Below are 27,691 nucleotides of genomic sequence, written 5' to 3'. Positions count from 1 at the left end.
TTCCAACCCACATTAGAGCGAATTTCAAAGGTGCACATATCTATCTTGTTTCAAGTGGTGCAAACTCTACTGTCCAAAGGTCACATTCATTGGTTCCGGTTTAAAAAATAGGGCCAGGTTCTAAACTCCAAATATATTCTTGTGCTGAAGGATAGAGGCCTCTGACCTATCTTAAGATATTCCCCCTTTGAATGCCTTCCTCTAGAAGGACAGGTTCTCTCAGGCCTAGATCCAGTCTACTAGATGGTAGACTTGGACTTGCAATACATATATTTTCATATACCTATCTTTGCAGTCCAACAGACGCAGTGGCGTAGCTAGAGCATGTGGCACTCGGGGCTATCCCTCAGATTGCCGCCCCCCCCCCCCCCCCGGGGGGAGGGGGGGGGAGGGCATGCACTTCAAAGAGGTCCGAGAGACACGTAGTATCGCCGCTAATAGTTACCTTGATCATGCAGCTTACATGCACATACATGACACGGTCCAAGGCTACACAGTTGAATACAGCGGTGACTGGCAGTACAAAAGAGAACACACAGACTGCATGATCCATCTGGGGACTCAGAAAAACCGCATGTGACATCCATCAGAGAGCTGCGTGAACAATTACCTGGTAATCCCCTCAACACAATGCAAACATGACACTGTTCATGTAACCTTCATCTACAGCTGACATTAAATGACCATACATCTCTTCTTAGTCTTATAAGGACCAGTAAAACTCACTCTTTTCCAAATCTCTTTCTAAATATTATCACTTTCCATGTAATGTTCCTTTGATGGGAAGAGGAGGTTTCTGAGGTGGGAGTATCAGGCAAGTGATACTACTCAGGCTCCATCTGTTCGAGCCTTCATGGAGGATCCCTCTTCATTACTACCTCCACCTGACCCCGCACTCTGCCCTGCACTCCCTTACAGACTCCCTCCGTGCGTCCCTTCAGGGAGAATGCCTCTTCATTATTACCTCCACCTGACCCCGGACTCTGCAACGCACTCCCTTACAGGCTCCCTCTGTGCGAGCCTTCACGGAGAATCCCTCTTCATTACTACCTCCACCTGACCCCGGACTCTGCAACGCACTCCCTTACAGGCTCCCTCTGTGCGAGCCTTCACGGAGAATCCCTCTTCATTACTACCTCCACCTGACCCCGGACTCTGCAACGCACTCCCTTACACGCTCCCTCAGTGTGAGCCTTCAGGGAGAATCCCTCTTCATTACTACCTCCACCTGACCCCGGACTCTGCAACACACTCCCTTACAGGCTCCTTCTGTGCAAGCCTTCAGGGAGAATCCCTCTTCATTACTACCTCCACCTGACCCCGGACTCTGCAACGCACTCCCTTACAGGCTCCTTCTGTGCGAGCCTTCAGGGAGAACCCCTCTTCATTACTACCTCTACCTGACTCCGGACTCTGCAACGCACTCCCTTACAGGCTCCCTCTGTGCAAGCCTTCAGGGAGAATCCCTCTTCATTACTACCTCCACCTGACCCAGGACTCAGCAACGCTCTCCCTTACAGGCTCCCTCTGTGCGAGCCTTCAGGGAGAATCCCTCTTCATTACTACCTCCACCTGACCCCTGACTCTGCAACGCACTCCCTTACAGGCTCCCTCTGTGCGTGTCTTCAGGGAGAATCTCTCTTCATTACTACCTCCGCCTGATCCCGGACTCGGCAACGCTCTCCCTTAAAGGCTTGATTATCCACTACTCCTCTCTCCAGTGCACCTTATCTCACAGCTGACCTTGGGCCCCAGCCCCATATCAGGCACCATCGGACTCCACTTTGCTTTTTCCCGGTAAAAACATTAGTAAAATCACCTTCAAACTTAAAACATTGAATATAGCAGTAAATATAATGAGCATGCACTTTAAAGTATGTTCCACAGTAGCCCTTATGACCCGACTGCTAATTAAATAAACAAAAACAGAAAGGCCATGACAGGGCCGGCTTTAGCGCTGATGCGAATTTTTGGCACCACACTAATAACCTCTTTCTCCGTAAATACCTTTACTACCACCTTCCAACAGTGCCCCTCATCCCTCCATGGCCCCCCTAGTGACCTCCTCCTCAGATTGCCTCACGCCACAAGTGCCCCTCATCTCCCCATAGCCCCTCCCCCTCATGACCTCCTTCTTGGACTCCCTCACTGCCACCATCCACCAGTGCCCCTTATCTCTCTGTAGCCTCTCCCCCTCATGACCTCCTCCTCAGACTCCCTCACTACCACCCTCCACCAGTGCTCCTCATCTCACCCTAGCTCCCCCTCCACACCATGACCTCTTCCTCGGATTCCCTCACTGTCACCCAGGGCACAAGTCCTAAAAAAAGAAGTGGGGGGACGCTGACGTCACAACAGCAAGTGATGTCACGAAAGGTGGCTTGCACCATCAGACTCTTTGCCTCCCCTCGCTCACCCCTTAGATGCCATTGCATCAGAGAAGCCAGCGCGTGAGCTGCGTTCTGAATGAGCTCCGATCTCGCCCCAGAGAGGCCAAAGAGTAAATGTGTGGCTCCATTTGCTCCAGTAATCGAGCTCCCGTTAAAATAAGTGAGGGGACGCCATCCACCCGCCTGGTACCCCGACTCAAACCCTGCAGTCACCCTCCACCAGTGCCCCTCATCGCTCCACAGCCCCTCCAACTACCTCCTCCTCAGATTCCCTCACTGCCACCCTCCACCAGTGCCCCTCATCGCTCCGTAGCCCCTCTCTCATATGCATTTGTTGTTTAGCGCTACTCATATCAGTGTAGTGTGTCAGCACTTTACACCACGAACACATTATACAGAGACAATGAATCATACAAGTATGTAAATCAGTCTACAGGGAATGTCACATAAGCCAATGAGGATTACAAGGTGTAGGAATCACATGTCATCCATACTGGTGGGCAGTATATTTTGAGAGGGTTTGGTCTGGGGAAACACAACCTTAGGATTTAAAAGAGTATTCCATGGGGGTCAGCTTTACTGATAAAAATGTATCTCTGCCCAAACATACTCATTTTAGCAACATTAGAATGATGAAAGACTGAGGAAGTTCTAACTATATCACAAAACAAATCTATACCATTCATGTTTGTATGCAGCTCTTTGGGCACTAACCCGGTGCCCTTGTAACCTGATCATACCGTAAAATAAATATCTAACCATGATATTAAAACTACAACTCCGACCATAGCAGGAACATTTATAATGTCAGCAGCTTCATTTTTCACACTTACCAAGACTCTGAGTCACAGTGCTGCAGCTGGAGATATAAAGACTGTTGGCCATGGGCCTCTGTAGTTTCTTGGAGTTTCTCACCCTTCTTGCTGCTGGCAATCGGGATATATTTCAGGTATGACCGTGAGAAAAGCTGCTATGTGGCACCGCTGTCTTGAGAACAGTGCTTGTGCCTTTTAAAGACACAGCACCTGCTCAAAGACTCACGCTGTGACGAGACACAACCTTCGGCGATCCTCCAGGACAGGGGCTAAGCAGGCAGGAAGTGTCGAGGTCTGGAGGTGACAGGCCAAACACCGGCCTCCTCCTGTAATAATTAAACACGACACAGGGCGCAAATAACTTTTGGGGGTCGGGCGGACTAGAAATTGAGATTTAAGAAGTTTGTCAAAGGAGGTACATATATTGACACTAATTTACATCACAGAGCGAGGACCATTATGGGACAGAGCTGAGCCACCATGACTGCTCCCGCAGGGTCCGAGGTCCGGTAAGGTCGAATTCACGCAGCATTCTCATGAGGTAGCTACTGCAGGCACCATGATCTCGCACGGGCGGCGGCATGATCAAGGAAGTTATATGTTTTACTCATTTACTGGCAACACGGCGCACAACAAAAACGGAGCGAACGCAACAGCAAAAGGACTTACACTTGCTGCTACCAAACGGCACATAACTGGTGCCAACCTGGCCCGCCATGCTACTCTGTGCTGACATTAGTGGGGAAATCTCACAGGCAGTACTCCACACAACATCTCTACAGCGTGCATGTTTCCACAAAAGTGAAACATACGCGCTGTATCTCTTTAAAGCATGTGACCCGGCATCCGTGATGACGCCTATCACATGCACTGCCTACAAACTGAAACCCTTGCTGATTGACTCACAGTTTTGGGAAGCCCAGGTTCATCAAGAAAGAGGAGTGGACCTACGCTCCGGCAGGCCTCAGAATCAAGGGCTTAAATCAAACGAGCCGGGTTGACAGTTAATTGGTCACTGTCCTATGTTAGGATTGTAACTTCTGAACTGCAAGTAACACAAGTATCTCTGTGGCAAAGGCAGCAACCCACTGAGCTTCCACAGAAAATACAGTTCATCTGCATTTAAAATCTACTAACAGACAAATAATTGCTCGCCAGCGGATCATTAATCACCAGCGTTATTGGGGCATCTTTTATTGTCTTATTGTTGTCCTGCATCGGCCATAATGATACATTTTAAATTAAGCGCACACGAAGTACGTGTCCTGCTGGGCCTGCGCATATTTTTCAAAAGAAAAGAAACACATTCTCTTACCTACTAGTACTGCACTAAAACGAATTATCCACGGAGTACGGATGCAGCAGAGCAGACTACCCCAGGCCACAAGGTCCTCAGGAGAGTGCGTAGTGGTGAAGTGCGTGATGCGTCACCGCTACGTTCTCATCGTGAGACGCGAGGGCCGGGCAAAAATGTAGCCCAGGGCCGTCATTGGTAGCGCTGGCGCGCGCTCTCCAAGATTGACGGCCCTGGAGCAGGCTGGGTTGGGACCAGTATACGCGGGCGGCGCTGCGCGGGCAGATTAACGGTCAATGCATCAATCATCAATTGCAGCAGCAGGCGCTGACGCACTGGCGCACACTACAACCAAGTAGGTCAGTGCGTGCAGTGCGCAGCGCGCTGCTTGCCTTGCTCTCAAAACTGGGCCAGCGCGCGCCGTTGCGGCGGACTTTATAATTTATTTAGTGACACTGTGCACTTGTGCAGTGTCCCTAAATAAATTATAAAGGCCGCCGCAGCCGCCCTAAATATAGTGCCGCCTGGGGCGGTCCGCCCCCACCGCCCCCCCCTAGCTACGCGCCTGAACAGACGTTACCCGATTTTTCAGCCCCATTCCTGGGTCTCGGTGAGAGTGGCTGTGAGACTTCTCGACCTACTTGCATCCTGGTTGTCGAACATGCCAGTCTGCATATGCGGGCTCTGCAGAGAAATCTGAATACTCAATGGGCCCAGCACCAAGGAAACCGGTTTTATTGCATTCATGTCTCCGAGTCCACTGAAATTGGAGAGTGGTAGACCCCTTTCCCTACCCCACCCAGAACTGATGGTGCTGACGGATGTGTCACTGAGGTTAGAGTCATCATCTAGGAGAGATGGAGATCGAAGAACTCCGGTCTCTGGCAGAAGCCCAACCCCACATCAGTTTGTTGGAATTTGTGGGCCATTAGCCTCACATTGATGACCTTACCACTGTCCATCAAGAGGAGGCTAGTACAGGTTCTCATGGACAACTGCACTGCTATGTGGTACGTACCACAACAAGCTGGGCAGGGTGGTGTCCTTGGTACTGTGCCAATAGACTCGTGCCCCTGAAGTTAGCTACGGTCAGGGCATCTCCTTGATTGTGAACCACATGGTGGGATCTTTAAACACCAGGGTGGACGAGCTCAGCCAGAGGCCTTTGAAGTTACCATTTACTACACTGACCTGTGCAAGTTTTACACAAGTACCAGCGAAACACCACCTGTCTACATAGTACAGATATAGATAAGCCCAAAAGTTTGGGTCAGGATTCAAAGAGTAGACACACACCGAGACTGACAAGGAGAAGATAATACAAAAGAAGAATAAGGTACAAAATATCAATTTATTTGAGTACAAAAAGTCAGAGTGATAATCAATAAGATACAGTTATTTCATCAGCTAAAACTACAAAGGTCCCATACGAACTCAAGCATTCATACTAGCATTCATTCCCACAACATACTCAGAAAATCCAACAAAACAATAATCAACATATGTCAATTCATAAATGACTTAGGACAAATAGGTTTCCGGAAAAGATGGTTCCAAAGGGTAATAGTTCCAACAATCGTGTGCTCCCAATCGTGAGGGGAGGCAGGGTATCCAGATAAACACAGGGCAGAGAGGCCAACGCACGGTTCGGTGTTGGGCCCACAGGGGGCTACACCTTCGTCAGGGCCGAGGATGATATGGTAGTAAGGGACACAGAGAAGTACCATCACTTGGCCCCCACTTGGACACCCGGCTGGCTGTATCCTGTCCACCGCGCTTGTACCACTTATGGAATTCACCAATACCTGCATCCTTTGGCGTTCGTGACACGCCCCTTGGAACCTCGTCCCGCAATTCTGGCTGGGAGGCCGCCCCCCCCCCCCTTTTAATCTCGACCTATGGCCTGGATCGCTATATGCTGAATGAGCCCTGAATCCATCGTGCCATTTATCCTTTGGTATTGCCTCAGAATGTATCCACATGAATCTCCAGGCACTCTGACCCCCTCCATCTTTAGAGGGTGAGAGCCAGGCCAAGTATCCTGAACTAGGTACTTCTCTGTGTCCCTTACTACCATATCATCCTCGGCCCTGACGAAGGTGTAGCCCCCTGTGGGCCCAACACCGAAACGTGCGTTGGCCTCTCTGCCCTGTCTTTATCCGGATACCCTGCCTCCCCTCACGATTTGGAGCACACGATTGTTGGAACTATTACCCTTTGGAACCATCTTTTCCGGAAACCTATTTGTCCTAAGTCATTTATGAATTGACATATGTTGATTATTGTTTTGGTGGATTTTCTGAGTATGTTGTGGGAATGAATGCTAGTATGAATGCTTGAGTTAGTATGGGACCTTTGTAGTTTTAGCTGATGAAATAACTGTATCTTATTGATTATCGCTCTGAATTTTTGTACTCAAATAAATTGATATTTTATACCTTATTATTCTTTTGTATTATCTTCTCCTTGTCAGTCTCGGTGTGTGTCTACTCTTTGAATCCTGACCCAAACTTTTGGGCTTATCTATATCTGTACTATATAGACAGGTGGTGTTTCGCTGGTACTAGTGTGTCTAAATTCTCCCCTATACCTCCTGCCTACTTATCTGTTTCTCAGGGGTCCCCCTTTATATTGAACAAGTTTTACACAAGCCCACAACCCCAGAAATGGTCTACTCAGGCTTGGGATAATCCATTGAAGAACACCATGGCCAAGCCATCCTTCTTACCCTGAAACTGCAGCTTCATCTCCCAAGATTGAGAAGCAAACCTGCCAAAGATGTTTCCTCCAGTGTCCTTTCTAAGTAGAATGGGGGGTCCACGGCCGACCATCTGAGTGCAGAGCTGTGAGAAGCTCTTTCCATGTGCCCGTGTGGAGAAGTAAGGCTGCCACTCGTGCTGCACCTCCTGCTGTAGGTGCGAGTTGATGAACATCACAACTAGTAGGCCGAGAACTCTGTCGCAGGGCGCCACTTTTGCTGCGACACTTGGGCACCAAGTTGCTGAGGCTTCCCAGACTATTACTGCTCTCTGAATCCTGCACCATAACAGGCAGGCCATGGGAGAAGACTGCCAAGAGCAACATGGAGAGCAACGGTATCCTATACACCCAATGTTGCTCGCCTGCCACATGAACACCTGGCCTACCGTCGGCACACATTTGTCTAATTAACACACAAATAAAAAAAAAACAGTTATCACATTAACTTTTGTCAGCATTCTTGCTAAGTTACATTTGCTTGAGAAGTCAAAAATAAGTGTTATGGATTTTAACAGACCCAAAAGCCTTATAAAGGCAAACTCAGCAAATTGAGCTTTATTGGGCTTGCCCATAACCTAATCAAATATACCGCTCATCCCAGGTGACCAGTTTCCTCCCTTTGAATCATTATAATAAAGAATTTGCAATTTATTAACGATAAAAAAGAGATAGCAGGAAAGTTTGAAATAATCTGATCCACATTCCAGTCCATGTAGGCAATCTATTCTGATTAGAGATCTCACACAGGATCTATATCTTTGTTTTTATGATGATGACAACATAAATATACAGCAAAAGACACACAATTGGTGGACGGAATGCAGAACAAATGAAAACCTTCACAACCAGTCAAGAGATCTGGGTTAAATCCATCAATCTTTTGCTCACCATGCCACCCCAGTTTAGACCTAGCCATATGCAAATCAGTCTTTACCCTGTGCCTCATGGGAACAGTCCAGCCGAAACTGCCAAGCTGTGTCCTCCCAGGACCCTAGTACTTACTTCTATACAAATTAAGCACTAGCCCTGCCCCTCAGACATTAGCCTATTGCCTGCACTTCAGTTTCTTGAGCCTTCTTCCAGGAGCCTCACTGAGACCCTTCTACACGTGTACACCGCTTTGATGACAGTAAAGGCCAGGGCATAGATGTGTATGCTTAAATTCGAGCTTTCCTTGTCGCATGTTTTGTATTTACTTTATTGGTGCTCATATTGTGCACCTGATCATTTTCGTGCAGGCTGTATAGAAAGAAAGGTTGAAGAGAAGCCACTTAAAAAACCCTGATGATCTGACTGATATTATTGTATTACTTTTACATTCCAAACTGTTGTAGGATTGAACCCCACATGCATTTCCCAAGCATGCCTTTACATCGCAGTCAGTACCCTGACTGCTACGCTACCACTCGTTCCTTTACCACGCAAGTCATTACAACAACTAGCCTTAGGGGAGCTCTGGACTTTGGATTAGTATAAATTACTATTCCAACTGTAGTCAGTGTATCAGTAGGGAAGGTGTTTGACTTAAATACAACACCAGTCCAACAATGCATCCCCTAAAGCAAGTAGTTATAACGACTTGCGTGGTAAAGGAACGCGTGGTAACGTTGCAGTCGTGGTAGTGACGGCAGTGTAAAGGCACATGGTGGTATTGACTGTGGTGTAAAGCATATTTCCATTTCCAAACTCAAACCTCGCCTGAGTAAGTTCAATAGAGATTCGTGGGGCAGCACCTTTCCATTTTACCTGCTGTGTGCTTGTCTTACTTCCAAGGGAAATCTACTTGTTGTTAGGATTGACCCCTAATGTTGGAAGAAAAATCTATTGGGTGTTCACAGGATTGAATCCTGAGGGTGCAACACCATGCTGTGTTTCTTTGAGATTTTCTTTCTTTAATAAAAGTGTCTTTTAGTATTGTTTAGATACATTTTGAGGTACTAGTACTTAAAGATTTAATTTAGTTTACTGGGAATAATCAACTTTCAAATCGTTTGTGTGCATGGGTAAAGTCAAAGTTTACAATGAAGTGCAGTTGCGATTACAGCTGACAATCGGGATGGGTGGAGTAGTGCCATGAGCGGTTAGTGTGCCAGATTTTGGCAGTGAGTGATCCCACACACAGTGGTATCTTGGGTCACCCTGTTTTTAGGGTCGAGTCTGCTAGAGCATGCGCTAGCGCATGCATCTTGCTAGCGAGACACTGTTGTATAGATAAAAGGACTTAGAGCCCACTCACTGCTTAACATTTGGTGACTTGCGTGGCACTCTTCTTTCAAGCCTCATAATTCATCAAGGCAGGCCTAACATAATTTCCTTCCTCTCTGTGGAGCAGGGACCAAGCACTGATTGATTCAACTTAATCAGTGTCTGCCCGCTGCTCCCAATGTGATTGAAGTACTATTTTGCTCTGTTTAACTTTTAGTGCCATGCAAACAGAAAGTGTGTGCCCAGCAGGACAAATAAAATTGCAAAGATTTATTTTCTATAGTTAAGTTTTTTTATATTTTCAAGTTCTCTTTTCTCACTTTGCACTCATGTTTTCTTTTGTTTTTGCTCTTGGGCGCTGTTCTGAAAAGATGAGGATTATTTTATGGCAAAGCGACATTGTTTCTTCTGTGTAATTTCTAAAATGCTGCTTTAACACTTAATCATGCTGTACACAACAATACACACCACTCCAAACCTCCCACTCTGGTCCACACCAATCCATGCCACCTCACCCCACACCAACCCGCCCCCTCAATCCAATCCACCCCACTCCAGTCCAACCCACTCACCCCAATCCAGTCCACTCCAATCCACCCCACCCCACTCCAGTCCTCCCAACCCACCCCACTCCAGTCTGCTGCACTCCAATTCACCCCACTCCAATCCAAAACAGTCTGGCCCACTCCAATCTGCCCCATTCCATTCCAAAACAATTTGCCCCACTTCAATCTGCCCCACTCTAATCCAAATAATCTGCCTCACTCAATCCAAAACAATCGTCCCCACTCCAATCTGCCCCACTGCAATCCAAAACAATCTGCCTCATTCCATACTGCCCCACTCCAGTCCAATCCACCTGATAGCAATCTATCCAAATTCACCCCACTCCAATCCACACCAATCCACCTCACCCCAGTCCAAACCACCCACTCCCTCTCCATCCACCCCACTCCAATCTACCCCACAACAATCTGCCCCATTCAGTCCAAAACAACCTGCCCCCACCCCACTCCAAAACAATCTTCCCCACCCCAATCCAAAACAATGTGCACCACTCCAGTCTGCCCCACTCCAATCCAAAATATTCCATCATGATATACCCTTTATCTTAAAAAAAGAAAAAAAATCCCAAGTGAAAAAATGCACACTCAAGTTGGACCTTAAAATCAGTAGTGCTAATACGAGCATTTGTTTAAGAAATTCAGTTCTATGCTTGATACCCCTGCCTTCTCACTTCCTACTGCCACTACTTGAGGTTCAATGATATGGTTGCCATCTTCAAACCAAATTTACAGAATGTAGGAGATGGCATTCAGAAATCTTTAGTTTAAACCCTCCCCTAATTCCATCCCCATCTTTTCCCTTGAAAGACTCCTCATTGGAAATACTGTATTTCACCTAAAAACAGTGCACCAAATAATGTGTCCGTTGTCTCATTTCTAGAACCCACCAAAACTCTTGTCAGTGTCTTTCTAGAAGATAAAAAAACATGTCTACAAGCTTCTCCCCATTTGTTACAGGTATTCTAAACAAATATGTCAGGAAGATCAAATACCACCCCTTCGATAAAAAAACAGAACATTAACCAAGCCCCTAATAGGAAAAGCAACCATGAACCTGATTCTCTAGGTAGTTATCAGCATTTTGTGCAATTGCTAATTGCAGAAAATGTAATTAAAACTTGTTATTAAGTCGGTTGCAAGCAAACCAAGAGGAAAATAGACATCTTATGCTTTTTTTTTAGTTATGGAGAATACACCAAAATCGTATACATTTTGGGACAATGTATTAGAAATTGTAGATTGTGTAATCGTCTTGTGGTAGATTTGTTAGCCCTCTTAGCTAGAAAAGTTTGAAATGACTGATCTTCCTTAGCTCCAATTTAAACAAACAAAACCACTGAATTCACCAGTTATAGTTATCTCAGTAACTATAACTCATGCCCTAAAGTAACTAGAACACCTGCCCTCGCCATGCTCTGCTAATTACCTCACATATTGCATCACTCATGACATGTTCTATGACATTATTGATGTCATCACTGCAACATCTGACATGACATCATTGGTAACAACAGTGTCTAGCGGGGACTGCTCCTCTTCTTTCCACCACTTGTTAGGTTAGCTTGATGCTTCAATGCCCCTGTTAACCTATCACTGCAATGTTATATAACTGTTTACTTATTTGTTTGCAAGACTTTGTAGATGTGCTAAGTTGCACAAAAGTACTTCATTGTATTTGGACATGCTTTAAATAATTTCCTAAAATCCTATGTTCTATGGCATGCCATGTTTCCTTCAGCTTGATTCTGTAACTTGATTATGTAGCTTGTCTTCCATTCCTCTTCCCTAACAGGGCATGGGAGGACAGCATAATTACTTTGGACTTTGGATAGACAGTGACTTTGGGCACGGGCACAGCAAAGCAAAGCCCAGGTGTACCACATACAACAGTCGTCAACTTTCCTCGACTGAGAACTTTAAGATCGACGTGCTGGAAGTGTGGGGAGTAGGACACCATAAAGAAAGTGATGTAAGTCCCATTGTAGGTTGGTGGATGAGAGTCTGTGTTTATAGCTTTCCTTTCTTTGTGCCTTTTTGTTTCCCTTGAAACCTTTGGATCATTTGTGCTGCACAGATATTCCACATCTGCATTATGTCTTGCTTGCAACATAGCTCTGAAAGTGCTAATCTGCTTTAAACCTTAGTGCTGAATAATACAGACAATAAGACTATAACTTGGTGTCCTAGAATCTGAACTACTTCTGATGGTGCAAGCAGATTCTCAATCAGGGTGGTGGTTGTAAGGTAGAGGAAGCAGGGGGCCACCTGCTAGTGAATCGATTCTTTTTTTTTTTTTCAATATCTTTACGATATATATGAAGCTTTAAGAATTTTTATTTTGCAAGCTATTTGGGGTGCTACCTACACCAAAATCTCCAATATTTCTCTAATTAAATATATTGCACTGGTTAGTTCCTGTTGGGAGAGAGTAAAATCCTCATTTGGACCAGATCTAAAAAGTGTGAATTTCACAGTCCTAATTCACCCCACACCTCCCCAAAGTGTTTTTTCATTATTTTTAGACATTTATTTTAAACACTGACCGGCTAGAGGAGCACTATCGAATAGTTGATCTATTAAGCAGACTTGTTCTTATGACTAACTTGTTGAATGAGGCAAGGTGCGTTTCAGTGAGGAGCTAGTGAAGTTTCCATATGTAAATAATGGACCCATCCCTTTACTTTATAGTGGCAACTGTTTTCCTGGGAGTTGTAATCAGAGGATGTTTGAATCTTTACTCCAAATAAATAGACTTAAGTTAGTTCTTTGGAAAAGATCAGAACATCAAATGCTGGTACGTGTACTCTCCCTTTGCAGCTGTTTTTGTGCAATGTAAATCCCCTACATACAAGCTGATTTGTTTTGCTTGTTTTTGCAGTTTTAAATAGTGCGAACTCGCCCTAATGGTACTGGATCACATTATATAAGGACCAGTTACATTACACAAAGTTGCATGCATTTTTAGGCTCGGAGAAATTAAGTAATTTGCCCAGAACTACAGGATTTTGATTCCAGGATATGTGCCAAATACTGTGAAGAGAATATACATAGTATGAAAGGAACACTAATCAGAATGAGATACTGAAGAGCACATTTTTCAGAAATGCAATGATATTTTTATAAAGAAGTTTGTATGTGGATGTCCCTGGAGAAGGAAGTTTGTGGAACATTCATATTCCGCCAGATGGTCCGTCCTAGTCGATTTGGTCAATAGCAGTTGACTAATAGGATTTGGAGATAAGCAGAACGTACCCTGGTTTTGACTTTGTCTCTCCTATGAACTAATTTGAGAAACTTGATTTGCAAATTTTAAACATTTCTGAATCTTGGTGGTGGCAAAGCTAGTTAGGGATACTTCTGGGTGATCAGACTGGCCACAGGTCCACTCTGGACAGGAGGACTTCATATGTGAACGTCTTCAAGAAGAAATGAAGGATAATTCAGGGGATGTACTGGTAAAAGCAGTGAGCTGCCTTTTTAAAACTCTTTAATTGGACATGCCATGGATGATAAATGTAGCGTAAGACATGATTTGATAACAACTTAGTGTTGTAGGACTTTGGTCATAAGTCACTTTGTTGTAGGTTTTATAGAGTAACAGTCTGGTAGCAATGGCTGTTTGACAATGCCAATTTGTGTGGATCATGGCCTAGATGCAATTTAGCCAAACTAATGCTTGCTTTTCTTTGTTTAAACATATCAAACGAAACATTTAACTGGTTCAGATGACATAAAATACCTTGCTAATATGTTGTGCTTTATGCCACACTACTTCAATTTCTAAGTGCAGGTAAGTGACTGATATTATTATCTAATTTAATAGTACCTCTCTATTCACTGTGGCTTTTTCTCTAGGCCTTCAATGAACTGCCTTATTGTTACATCCCTTTTAGGCTCCGATTAGAAGTGGTTCGGATGGGGGTGAGGTATTTACGACACCTGAAAGATACCATTAGCTCAAAGTCGGTTACTTGCCAATTGGAGTAGATCGCTCCTGTTCCACAATGTTCTCCTCAGAAATAAGGCGTAACGTGGACTGTGTATATAACACACCAAATGTAGTTGCAGCCCTTCTACCCTTTCCACCTGATACAATTCTTGCAGCACTTCTGACAGGCTCAACGGTGGCAGGGCCGAAATATAACATACTTCCCTTTTACTCTTGTCTGAAACTCTTATCATTCCCCTACCTGGTTTAACAGACACATTTGCGTTTTACCTAACTGTTCACCATCACCACAGAGTATAACTCTAAAGTCAAATAAAAACATTGCCCAGTGGCAGAATGAAGGGTTTATCATCGAATGCTTGTTATTCAGATCTGTGATCCTTTACTCACACCACTGGCTCAGTAGCTTCCGTATGTTCCCCTAGGTTTTTGTGGTGTAAAAAAGTTGGACCTTATTTGTTCCTTCCCTCCCATTCAAGACAAACATATTGCACTTTGTGTATGTGGTGTCCATCTTAATATTCAATATAGAATAACGTGCTCCAAATATATTGTGGACAAAATATTGAGGACAAAAATATCATGATAAGTAGCGGTTCACTTTACTTAAACTCTTCTTTTTTTTGCAGTGTGAATATTTTCTGGATTCATTTGCTGTGAGTTATTATGCCATCTGGTGATTAGGTCTGATTTGTGTTTTTTTTTGTCTTTTTTTTTTTTTTTTGCATCATTGATCATTTGGCTTTAGGTCCGACCTTAGTAAAGTCAGGCATAACTCCCAGAATCCTTTGTATGTGTTATCCATCTTCAGGTTATTTTTTTCTGCCACTGCTTCTGGATGCACCCACACAAGCAAGAGGAAGAAAAGTTTTTGGGATGGAAAACCTTCCGACAGGAGACAGAGAGGAGGATAAACAACATAAAAATTACACTGAAAAAAAACCTGCGGGTGTTCTTACCCGGACAACATGTGTGGGCAATGGCCATGTGGGTTGAAGAATGTTAAGTGGGGATGGAGCATCCCCGGTCCGTTTTTACTCCAAGTGCCACCACAAATTTGCACAGAAAGACAGCCACGCAGTCTGCCACCTAGGCCTGCTGAGAGAACATTGAACGTAGGACTGCAGAACCTGCACCGAATTCCTGCCCAAAACCCTAAAATCTAGGTAGAAACAGACAAACTATGACATGGTGTAGTCGCTGGATACGGATCCTACAGATCAACTCTGCAGCAACAAGGAGGCCCTGGAGGGTATTGAACTGGCACAAGGGAAATTCTCTGATGTCAAGGAGAGTGTTGAGCTTGAGAGAGCTCAGATGCAGAAAAGGCCCACCCACGAGTACACTTGCTGCAGGTACAGAATCAAAAGTCATGAAGTTGAAACACTCCAACTCCACCCCATCGCGGAAGGTTTTGACGATTGTGGGAAAAAAGAACATAAAATAGCATCATGGGTCCAAACAAAAGTACACAAATGAAGGTAGATCCTCGAAACCAGCCTCAAAAGTTCAAGATAATTGCGAACGCAGAAGGGAGAAAGAGTCCCGATAGTCGGACACTTCAACGCCAAAAAAGATGGCTGTTGATGGTTCCCACCAAACCGAAAACTCTTGACATTGAGAGATAAGAGGCTTGAGTCCAAGATGGAGGCACTACTTCAAAGAAAGCAGGAATTCAAAGTGGTCCAGAAGGGGTACTGAATGCCTATTCTTCTTATTTGAGGGAAAGATCCCCCAACAGACAGAACCATAACAGGCAGACTTGGATCCACCGCTAACCCGACAGCGAGCAGAGAAGCCAGAGGAGAAAATTAGCATGTATGAAGAGGGCAATGAGGAGCAATGCAACACCAAAATGTTTGGTGCCGAAAGCCCGATGGATGAGGTGAGGCAAGACCTCAAGATAGGTTCCCTGGAGGAGGGTATTGAAACATACACTTTTAAGGCCTTCTCCACCAGATGACATCGCGACATACAACACGGTCATCAAGAGGGTGGCATACATGCTTGGAGTAAAGCTGGAAGATGATCAGACTCAGTCCTGTTCCTTGCTGGAAAGACTTATACCATCAGAAAGGAAAAATCAGTACCTCCCCATGCTGCAGAGCATCCTTGACCAAGGAATAGAAGCATTTAGAGAACCAGTCGTGGCAAAGTTGTGACCCCCATTGTCCCAGCAGTGGGGAGAAATGGAGGATCTGATGCAACATCTACCAGATCAGTTTGAGGAGGCAAGGAGTGTCATCGCTCAGGCAATAATATCAGCAACACTTGCTTGAAGTCAACTGTGGTTGCAACGCACATTGCCAGCAGGCGGTTAGTAATAGGTTTCACCCTGCGAAGGCGTGCCTGGTTGAGCGTGTCTGGATTTAAAGCTGAGGTGCATGCAGCTGTCATCAATATACCATTTGGAACCTCTGTAGATGAGACACTGTAGAACACCAAAGACAAGTCAGCAAAGGTGCTGGGAACACTTCAAGTCAGGGGAAGTTCCAGGGGAACCTCTGCACAAAGGAGAAGACCAACCAGCAGAAGAGGAATCCCAGACAACAACCAGACACTCTGTCCCCACTGCAAGGGGCCAATACATTAGCATGCAAAGGCAGCCATGTCAAGGTAGAGAAAGGAAAAGACACACAATTGTCACCCCGAGTGGGACAGGTATGCCCAGACGTGGGTCCGTGCTCTCCATGCCACTGGAGTAAAGCTATACTGGCTGATGAGGGCTGAAAGCCCGAAACCGGTCCTAGGATGCTTATTTCCAGTCCAGGGAGGACCTGGTCGGGCAGTTCGGGCTGAACTGTTCCCATTGGGTGCAGGGTAAAGACTGATTTGCATATGGCTTGGTCCAAACTGGAATGGCGAGCAAAAAAATGATGGATTTAGGCCCAGATCTCTGTACTGGGGTGAATATATGACATTGTTCTGCATTCTGTCCATCAATTGTTCTTTTTGCATATGTCAAGGTAGAGAACACGAGGCAGAGGATCAGCCCCAAGCGGGGCAGGGCCCTCCAACAATGACTCCGCACTAGGGATCTCATCACATCTAACAACGGGGAGAAGGATTGGAGATTTTCTCCAGCAATGGAGTTCTATCACCTCAGACAAGTGGATCTTAAACATTATGCATCATTGATATTGTATCAAACTGCTAAAACAACCGTGAGACATCAAACCTGGAAGAGTCATCTCCAAAGAGGAGGTCAAGGACCTATTTCTAAAGCAAGCAAAATAGAGGATTCCATCAGAAGAGAGGGGACAGGGTGTTTACTCTGTCTACTTCCTTGTCCCAAAACCAGACAAAACTCTAAAACGCATCATAGACCCCAGGTCCTTAAGCAGATATTTCAAAACACAAATATTGATGATCACAACTCTTCAAGAGGTCATACGCCTGAGGAAAGTAGACAATATGGCAAACCTACATCTCAAGGATACATACCTTCACATTCCAATGAATAGCAAACACAAAATACTCCTGAGATTCCTAGCAGACACAGTGCACTACCAATTAAAGCTTCTATCCTTTTGAATAAACCGCGCTAAGGGGATTTACAAAATGCCTAGTCTCAGTGGAGGCACATCTAAGTAGAAGGGGAGTACATATGCACCCTTATTTGTACCACTTATTAGTAATAGCAGGATAATCCGATAGATTCTAGGAGAGCATAAGAATCACAATTCACACCCTATACAACCTATGGTTCTCCATAAATCAAGACAAGTCAGCACCAACCCCACGAAAGGAAAATACTTTTCAGGGAGCACGACTAAGCTTCATACAAGCAAAAGTATTTGCCGTTCAGAAAAGAATTATGCACTAACAGATTGGCCTTAACCAAAAGGGGCAAGGTCTGACAGAAAGGACAGTAGGGAAACTGTTGGCTGTGATGATCTCTTCTATTCCCATCATCCCCAGCGCAAGACTACACATGAGACCACTACAGGCATGGCTATAGAGACAATGGTCGCAGTCAAGAAGGAGTTGGGAATATCTAGAAGTTGGACAAGGTGCACCAGGAAATACACTGGTGGAGCATATCCAACATCACGATGGGCAGACCCTTTCAAAACCCAACTTCCTCAGTTATGATCAAAACTGATACCTCACACTCTGGATGGGGAGCTCACATGAACAGGCTCTGGATCAGTGGCTTATGGAGCCCTCAGGAGTAAAGCACATAAACATGCTGGAACTCAAGCCAGTTTTTATGGGAGTAAATGCCTTTCTGGCACAGCTCATGGGGAAAACTGTGCAGTTGCAGATGGACTGCACGACAGCCATGTTCTACCTCAACATACAAGGGGCAAGAGGATCCCACAAACTATCCACTCTAGCACAGGGGATATGGACTAGTGCCGTTCAGGGGCACATCACTCTGAACATGATGTACCTACCAGGAGGGCAGAACACAGAGCCTGTCAGGCACAGCAGACCGGCAAGTGTTTCCCATGAGTGGGAGCTGAAGCATGAGGTTTGGGACATGTTATTCAAGAAGAGGGGAATACAGGCAAGCAAACAGTGACCAACATTAATATAACACCTTTGGGTCACTTCATATTGAAAGCAAAGCACTACTGCACCCAAACCAAAAATACTACAAATCATAGTGTAACGGGTCATAGTGTATGTCGACGACATTTCGATCCCGTAAAAATATGGGATCATCATCAGGACTGAGGATCAGCTGCCTGACATGGTATCAATTAATATATTACACTAAGCACCTGATTTTTCAACATTCTGTAATTAAGCAAACAGTCTAATTCAACACAATTTGTGCCTTTTCATAAATTTCATACAAAGATAAAGCTCAAGGTAGTGCACTGTTGTATCCAAAAATTGCAGCAGATTTGGGAGAAATCGAAATATACACCCATATAATGATACGATATATTAGGCTATTGATTTGCACATTGCTGTCGGGTTAGCATGACACAAATATGTTTTCATGCGGAACCACTCCTCTATTAAGGCATTGATTCCCACTTGCGGTTTACTCTCGCATCATATTGAAAACGTGTATCAATAGAAGCAGCACTAAAATTGATTGCATCGTTACATGGGTGTATATTTGGATTTCTCCCAAATTCGCCACAATTATTGGATACAATCGTGTGCTTCATCTTCGTATTGCAAATACAAACTCGTCATCAGCCAAATTCCAATGAGGACATACAAACTGCTATTAAATCAATGCACAGCATGGGAATCCAGAAGATTCACTCTCCAAAACGAAATGGTTACTTAACACTAGGATTAATTTTGCAGCCTGAAGAGTTTCTGGATTCACATGTGATTCACCCTACTTCTCGTGATGAGAGACTTTGTAACAGGGGCAGGAGGGGAAAAAAATAAAGAATCTGCAGATGGCTACCATGTACAGAGGATTCTAGGAGGTAGGTCTGACGTCACCAAGGTGGGTTCTAAAGTCAAATAATAGACATCAATGATGCAAATCAAAATGGAGAAAAGATAAACTAGACAGTTTTCCGGACCTATCAGCTGGATGGCAAAATAATGTACATCGTGAATCTAGAAACTCTTAAAGCTTCAAAACTACTCATTCTGGTAAGTAATGTTTCTATGACGGCATTGTCCTTCTAAAAGTAACTTCATGCTGAGCTTGTTTACCTAGTTTCTACAGAGCATATTTTTTTTTGATTTCATGGTTTTTGGGTCACAATATAGAGTTTACTATCTTCATGAAAGCTGTACCCCTCCTGTTACTTAATATTTGGAGTATCCCGATTAGTTTTTAGCTATTTTTAACATGTTTGATGTTGGTGGGTTTTCTTTTTAATTGCTCTTAAATGCTTACGTGAACAACGTCTTCATTCATTTGTCTGCTTTATTTATTATTTTTTGAGTTTTTCATTTGTGTGTCTAATTGCATTTTGTGTTTTATTAAATTGTTTTTAGGAAAAGATTAAGAAGAGCATCTTGGATACAGATCCTGACGCACGGGCACTGCTAGACATGGCTGGAGTAACACGTCACAGCGATGGCCTGAGAGAAGAAGCAAAGGATGAACAGGAGGATGGAGACTAACCTGTGCTATACGACCCTGATGTTTTATTTGCAAAATGGAGGCTTGAGGAAATGTCCTTCACTATGTAAGAATTGAAAATCATTAAATCCCTATTGACAAAACACAGAATTGACTGACCACGTCCTGCGTGACTGGAATGCAGGGTGCCCCTATTCCGTCTGCAGGCTTTGCCACCAAAGCAGCTGTGCCCATTGTGCCTCTTTCTACGTTTAGCACAACTTGTTCCATCGAATCCGGGGTAATATTCTCTTTCAATTTTCAAGCTGTGAAAGCACAAGAAAGAATGGAATCAAGTTTAAGATTTTTTATGCTGCAATGCTTTTTTTGTTTTTAGAATCATGAATATTTTCTAACAATCCTATATTTCATCTTATCTGTAAAGAAACAGCAAGGGTTATGAAAGAATCAAAGGTTTGCTGAACTCCCTTGAACCCTGATAATCAAGTAAGGCTGCGGCAGAGTCAGTCACATACCGTGCTGGATGAAAATAGAGACTTTGCCTCCTTTGGCGTAAATGGTGTTTTACAGTGAGCTTTGGGCAGCATGTAGGATGCAGGAAGCAGTTCCAGTGACTGAGGCCCACAAATTCTGCATATAAGGTGTACATCCCAGTATTTTCCCTTTATTTTGATGTACAACCTCATGTTTGCTTGAGAGCTAATGCCTGTTTAAGGGGAAGTAGGGGATATGTTAACTCTACTGGCCTTTCCGTAAGCCGCTCATCGTCCAAGGTGTAAAATATGTGACTATTGCAAACCCGATGTGAATGAGTCGCTTCTAAAAGCCTCGATCATTGAAATCCTTGTTGACTACAGTTGTACGTAGGCAAGGTGAAAAAGCCAGCAGAAAATCACAATCTTCCTCTTTGTCTGCATGAACAAATCCATTCTAGCTTGTGATCTTTGCCTCTTGCTAAACCTATCATGACATTGTTTGAAAAATGCTCCCTTTGGTGACACTAGCAAGAAGTTTTCTCCACAGTATCTTTCTCCTCCGTCTAACCCGTCAAGACCCTGGCATATGGGCAACCATTTACTTTTCAGTCTAACATGTCAGGAGTATGTATATTTGGGCATTCACTTAATTCTCAGTCTAAATAATCAGGGATGTTTGGGAAACTTCTCATCAGAGTAACCTTTCTGGAGCGGTGTGTCTGGCGAACGTTTTCTAATTTTCAGTCTAACCTCTCAGGTCTGGGTCACTTCTCCTTTTTATATCTATATGGAGTGTTTTCAGGTACATTTTGCACTCATTGGACTATTCTGAGATCTGTTAGGTTAGTACCCCTGCTTAACTACAGCCAAACTAATCAGAAATGTTTTCTGAACTTGAGCATTTCAGAAGCTGTAGCTATGCTAGTGATGTGCAGTGATGACTTAAAGCCATATGTCTAATTTTGGCATGCTTGAATCGCCTATACAGTAAGGCGTGCCTGTCCACTGAGGGTATAGCTCCAGTTCACCACTACACTACTGTGAAAAAGTTTGCAGGAGCTATGCTAAATTGGCCTTGATTGGTTTTCAGCATGTTGTATATGTTGCTGCGTGAGGTTAACCTTGCTCCTCGTTTGCTTCATGTAACACCACATATGTAAATTGATACTTGTATAGCGCACTACTCACCCGCAAGGGTCTCAAGGCGCTTGTACGAATACCGCTGTGGAACCCTTCCTGGCTTTCCCTGGGAGGCATCCACTCCTGGGCACCCCCAAGGTGGAGGCCAGGCATCCTTAGCGTTGTGGGGGCCGTTGTGGAGATTAAGCAAGCTATTGCCCAGAGTTGTAGAGTGGGACTCCATGATTGGAATGGCACAGAGGCGAGAATTATCAGGTCCGTGGAATTTTTGAGCCCAAGACCCGCCGAGGCGGGGAATTGAACCCTGGTCCCGGGCTAGACCTCTGCATCAGGGTCTGCCGCTCTAATCATTGAGCCACACTTCTCCACTATATGAATCTTTCCTGGGCTAATTGCTTTGTACATCATGATGACTGAATATTTCCTGGCTCACTCCAGCATTATTCATTAGAAAAAAAAAATCCAATATTCCCATCTCATATTGTACTCATAAGCCATTGAAATTTGACTTTCTTACTTGTAAACTTATTTAATGTTTTTTTTGTTTTAATATTTATTTTCTGTACTATAACTGTTTCTTATCACTCCACACTTTGTACTCATGTTCAGTGTGGAATGTCTGCACCTCTTGAAAAAATGACACTATACATGTCAAACTTTCCCACTCAGACTAAAAACCTACATAACTTGTGGCAAATAAAACCTTCTACCTCTCCCTAATTTGGTCTTTTTTACTTGTGATATAATTTGATATAGAATTGTGCTATGAGAGTGTGAGCAAAGGAATAGTTTTGAATGGTTGCCCTACTTTTTGGGATTGCTTTCTGGTTGTATTTTGACCCTGCACAGTTACACTGCCATTACATTTCACAGCGTGTGTGCTCTGCCCCTACAACAAGGGATGACTTCTGCCATTTTGAGCAGTGATGTCTGTAATAGTATAGGTATACATGTAAAAAATTGTGCCAATCCATGACAGCTGATGGTGAGAATTCTGTAGAGCTTGCCCAGAAAATGTAATCTGTAACTGGTGGAGACCTGAACTGCTAGAATTAGATGGAAGGAAGGATCCTGTAGGACTTGTTTCTGAAGAAAACTGAGGTGTCTCCTGCTGTCTACTTGAAACCAGGGATTGAAAGTGGTCCCCAAGCCACATTTGAATGGCCTTCTGGACTCCCTTGAGACACAAAAAGCTGAAGAAGTGCTCTGAGGGGCAGTCTGGCCAACCTGGCTAACCTCTAGGGAGCTCTTGGATACACTGTGCCGCAAACTCACTATTTCCAGGAGGGGTAGATTGGTCCAGAAAAGAAGAGCGCCTGTTGAGACGACTAGTGGTGGTATAGTCTATCCACAGAATTGTACAGAAAGTTAGTAGAATGCTGCGCCTACTGGCCACTGCCTACAATCCCATCTGTTGCCAGATCCGCTTGCCACAAGAACTACCTAAGAATGGCCTGAGGCACACTGGAGGTGTTACTCAAACCTTGGATGTGACCCACAAAATCCTGCACCGGGGGAAAGGTGCCCAGTGAGGCAGCTTGATGGGTACTGCTGCTATATCTGAAAGGAAGCGACGGTAAGCTGTCACGCTCTCCCTGGTTCTCTTCACTTACTCCTCGGCATGGAGCGCTGTGACCAGGAGTGAGGACCTATGCAGCGGTTTTCTCCCTTGAAGGCTGCTGGAGCAGTCCTGATACCCACGCATGAAGGCTGATCACCAGTGAACAGATCTGAAACCCTTGGGCAGCAATCATCTTGGATTGGGCAGAGTGAAGGGCTGTAGTCACTCCTTGATTTCTCCTACTAAGACAGCTATTTCACTTCACTGACAGCTAGTGGCAATACGGGGGCAGAGGAAAAGGCTGCATCTACAGAAACTTCGACATTATTTGTTACAGGTTTCCATTTTACCAACCTTTCTGTGCTGACTAGCTAGGCCCTGTATACACATTTTTTTTCACAGAAATAATAAAGGATATTCACCTGCCCAGCGCTCACGCATATTGAAAAGTAAGGTGTCCTGGCAACCTTCTTTTTCAGCTGCATCGACAGGCGGCAATAAACAAAATCCTCTCAGACACCTCCAGATACATCCTTGATCATTTTAGACACTCTTACAGCTGAACTCAAAAACATTAGTCCTTAATTGCCACAATGGAATCATCTGTGGTGATGATACAAGAACTAAAGTCCATGCAGACTGAACTTTACCTCTTTAAAGTCCAATTCTGAAGCTCAGAGAAGTGTATTGGGACCCTCGTGCTCAAGGTTGAACAGACACCAGACTGGGGTGCATAGATCTTGATTTTGAAGAAGGCTCATCAACCTGGAAGTCGCCCAAAATCCACAGCTATGCTTGTGAACAAAAAGCATGGATTCTGCTGCATGAAATCTATTGTCTTTAGGTTGTGTTTTGTGTTGCAGGCGCTAGGACCAGCCATACAGGTAAGGAACCGTTATCGACAGACGTGTAGAATCACAGAATAGTAGAACATTTGTTATTACCAATTTGATTTCTCTGCATTTGTGGCTTTGAAAAGTGAGCCAGTCTAGAAGAAAGAAGACATTTTGCAAAATGCCATCTGAACGTTAGTTTGGGTAACCCCAAAATCAGGGGTGACAACCACGGTTCCTAAGCTCAGTATCTTGTGTACATTCCAGAAATACATAGGTTTTCTTAATACCTATTTTTTATTCTTTGTTTTACCATATGGATTGCTGTACATTCTGTACACAATGAAAAATCACTGCAAGGTGCAGGTCAGTTTATTGGCTCTGGGTATCGCATGCCTTAGGGGGAAACTTCAAACCGTATATATCACCATGACCAGAAGGATCTGTCGGACGTACCAGCATATTGCTTTTGTAAATCAGCCATCATGACAAGAAGTTAAAGATAAAAATTTCACAAATGTGTTCTTTTCCAATTCATTTTTACTATTGTTTATTTCAACAGTAACTTTCTTTCAGAAACTTTGAGGATTCTACACAAAGGGCCCCTTTCTGAATTCAGACTTTTTCCTACTATTCAGAAATGTAAAACCTCCTGGGATCATCCAAGGGTTTCACACCTGTTTCCACGACAAACTGCAAGTGGTTGAAACAACAATAATTAGGAAAAATGGACTCCCTTGCGCCGCTCAAGGGGATACAGGGCGACTCACAGCTTAGAATGAGGTTTACCAAGGCACACAAAGCCACCTTGGGTGGTCTGGCAAATTTAGAGTAACACAAGTCTGTGTAAGTCACTGTATTGGATTACTCTGCCCCAGGGAGGTGTTCTATGGGTGGAGCGTGGGTATTCCCACACCTCTACCCAGGGATTTTGTTGCATTTTCAGATTGACCATGAGTGATAGATGTGGGAGTGCGTTAAAATGCTATGCCGTTCCACGGGAGGCATAAGAAGGAGAAATGTCTATTTTGTCTTGTTTTTCCTTGTTCTACATGTGCTGAATTCTGCAGTGCACATAAAAAGAGGAAAAAGCCTCAAAGGATAGTTTTTGTACAGGAAGTTGCCCCTTCCTGCACAAAAACAATCCTGCTAGCAACCAAACACCTTTGAACCATGGTGCAAGGGTGCCTGCATTGACGCTAGGTAGCACTTGGTGCACAAGTAGAGGACAGGAATGCACCATTTAAAGGTAAATATGGCACGTTTCTGCTGTCTCTCTGTCATGAAGCAAGGTGTCTTGCTATGCTGCGTTGCATGACATTTTGATAAATATGCCTAATGGTATTTTGCTTTGCCAGTTGTAATTGTGTGCTGTGTCTTTGATGGTTACCAGTGCAAAAGCTTTCTCTTAAAATTGTAAACTGAGTTTGTTATTGTGACAAGCCATATGCCTGTCTGGTCCTCTGGATACATTATGTCCGATACCAGAGGTCTGGTCTGCTCATAATGAAGCTTTATGGCAAAGGCAGATGGTCTAGCCTAATAATTGAGAAGCAAATGTTAAAGCCTATAAGCATTTAGCACTTAGTTATCACATTGTGTTACAGGCTGTAGACCGGTATACAGATTACCTTAGTAGGCCTGGGTTTCATGTTTGCCACCCACTCAGTCAAACCTCCAGGGTTTTAACTGTGATTCTTTTTGGACCCTGTTTAGAGGGGATGGATATTGTTTTACAAGCTTTTTAATACATATTTGTAATTTTAGAACTGTATGCATGATAGTTTCTGGTTTATGTGCACTAGAAGGGGTCAGTGTTGGATAAAGTGTAACACCAATGTGTTAGACCTGGCACCATTGGCGTGGGTCACCCTTCCATTTTTGTCTGTGCCTCAATGTATTTTTGTGCTGGTGTTAGCTGCTCAGGGCACTGTGCCACTGCCATCCAGTGCCACAGTGCAAGTGCTCCCTATGGGAAAATGTATTATGTGAATTGACTTCCATGTTTGTCTTATTTGGTTTACTATCAGTCCCTAGTAGAGTGCACCAGGGGTGCCAAGGGCTTGTATATCCAAATGCTGCTAGTGGGCTTGCAGCACTGGTTGTGCCATCCACGGAAGCAGCCGGGTAAAATGTGTCTAAGGTCTGCCATTGCAGAACCTGCATGCAGTCTGGTACTGTTATGCTGACTGGGCAAGTGTTCCCACTTGCCAGTCCCTAAACCTTCCCTTACCTTCATGTTAGTCACCCCTATGGTAGGCCCTAGGGCAGGGTGCATTGTAAGGATAAGGTAGGACATGCCCTGAAGTGTGTGGCATGTCCTAATAGTGAATTACAGCTATTTTCGTTTTTCACTATTGTAAGGCTACCTGCTCTCCATAGGCCAGAATGGGCTGCTAGATTATAACACTCTATAATCCTAGCAGGCTCAGGAAGCACGGTAGAAACTCATGTTTAGTATGCCTGAACTCGGAATAATAAAATACATCTTTTAGCAAAGGTTATTTTAATATCCTGGGTTTGCAAATGCTACTTTTAGAAAGTTAGCCTTTGCGTGCCTAACCATTTCAGTCCACCTCTGCTGGGAGGGGCTATCTTCTTTGTGTGTAGCTTGAGTGACAGGGCTGGGAAGTTCCAGGAGACAGGCTGGGGCTGCCAGGTGGTGAATAGAGAGATTACACCAGGATGGGTGGGAGGAGTGCACCTTGACTCGGAATAGGGCTGTACTCTGCCACCACAATGCTGGCTCCACCCCCTGGGGAGCGTCTGATGTATCTGCCCTGCCTGCTGAAAGAAGAAGCCAGAGTCCCAACAACAAAGTGCTCCTCACTGAAAAGAACTGGACTGGGATTATGCAAAGGCCCCCCTGGCCTGTAAAGACGAAAGAAACTTGGTATAAATGTAGGAGCCCTGCTCCTAAGAAATCAGATCCTGATTGAACCACGAAGAAACTCTGCCTGACCAGAAGGACCTGGAAGAAGCTGAAGGAGGAGTAACTTTCCCTAACCTGGGGGATTGGCCTGCAGTGGTACCTTGCTGAGAAAGGAGAGGAAAAGACTAAAAGAGACTTTGCACTTTGTTTCAACAATCTCCAAGGGCTTGGAAGAAGAGCTGGCCCCCTGAATTGAGTCCCAGGACCATTGGACTCATCTGCCTTCCAAAACTGAGTTGCCTGGACAATTCTTGCTTGTTTCCCACTGGATTTGGCCCCAGTACGACTCGTACCCCATCCGCCGCGAAGCTGTACCTTTGCCACCCGGCACCGTGTGTCTACGCTGATTTAAAAGCGTTAGTACACACCGTATCCCTCCCGGCCGCATCGCACCTAACCTTCCCCGCCGATTCGAGTCGTACACCCCTGGCTGCCTACTCCTGTACGCCGGACCCAAGCTTCGTTGTCCCGCAGGTACGGTCCGTACGCTGCTAACGTACTGCACCGTGCCGTACTCCGAGCCGAGAAGCCGCATCACACTGTGTTATGATCTCTGTAGAAAGACACCTGGAGCCAGGAGGTATTCTTAAGCCATCTTTATTCAGTCTCCAGTTCAGGTTACATCTGTCTCTACTCCAGCCAGCCAAGTGTGGTACCAGCCCCACCAGGAGCAGCCTCCCTAGCTGCTCAGCCCATCTTCAACTGCCAACACTCATCCACTCAGACACCCAGGCATTCCATGCATCACAGGCACACC

The 27,691-nt window shown here is 44.7% G+C and overlaps 1 protein-coding gene across 6 annotated transcripts in view; it reads left to right on the top strand.

Annotated features, from left to right (window-relative positions):
* Window positions 1-22,328, top strand: part of MEAK7 (MTOR associated protein MEAK7) — a 240,542-nt gene extending 218,214 nt beyond the window's left edge. For all 6 annotated transcript variants that reach the window (XM_085636837.1, XM_085636841.1, XM_085636839.1 and 3 more), the window contains 2 exons: window positions 11,823-11,999; window positions 19,905-22,328. In XM_085636837.1, coding sequence (XP_085492963.1) covers window positions 11,823-11,999; window positions 19,905-20,033 — 306 coding nt within the window. In that variant the 3' untranslated portion in view covers window positions 20,034-22,328. The remainder of the gene's footprint in view (window positions 1-11,822; window positions 12,000-19,904) is intronic.
* Window positions 22,329-27,691: the final 5,363 nt, after the last annotated feature.

Source organism: Triturus cristatus, chromosome 12 (genome assembly GCF_964204655.1).
Source record: "Triturus cristatus chromosome 12, aTriCri1.1, whole genome shotgun sequence".
NCBI classification, from domain to species: domain Eukaryota; kingdom Metazoa; phylum Chordata; class Amphibia; order Caudata; family Salamandridae; genus Triturus; species Triturus cristatus.
Note: the sequence above shows the minus strand (reverse complement) of the source record. Positions and strands in the feature narration are given on the sequence as shown.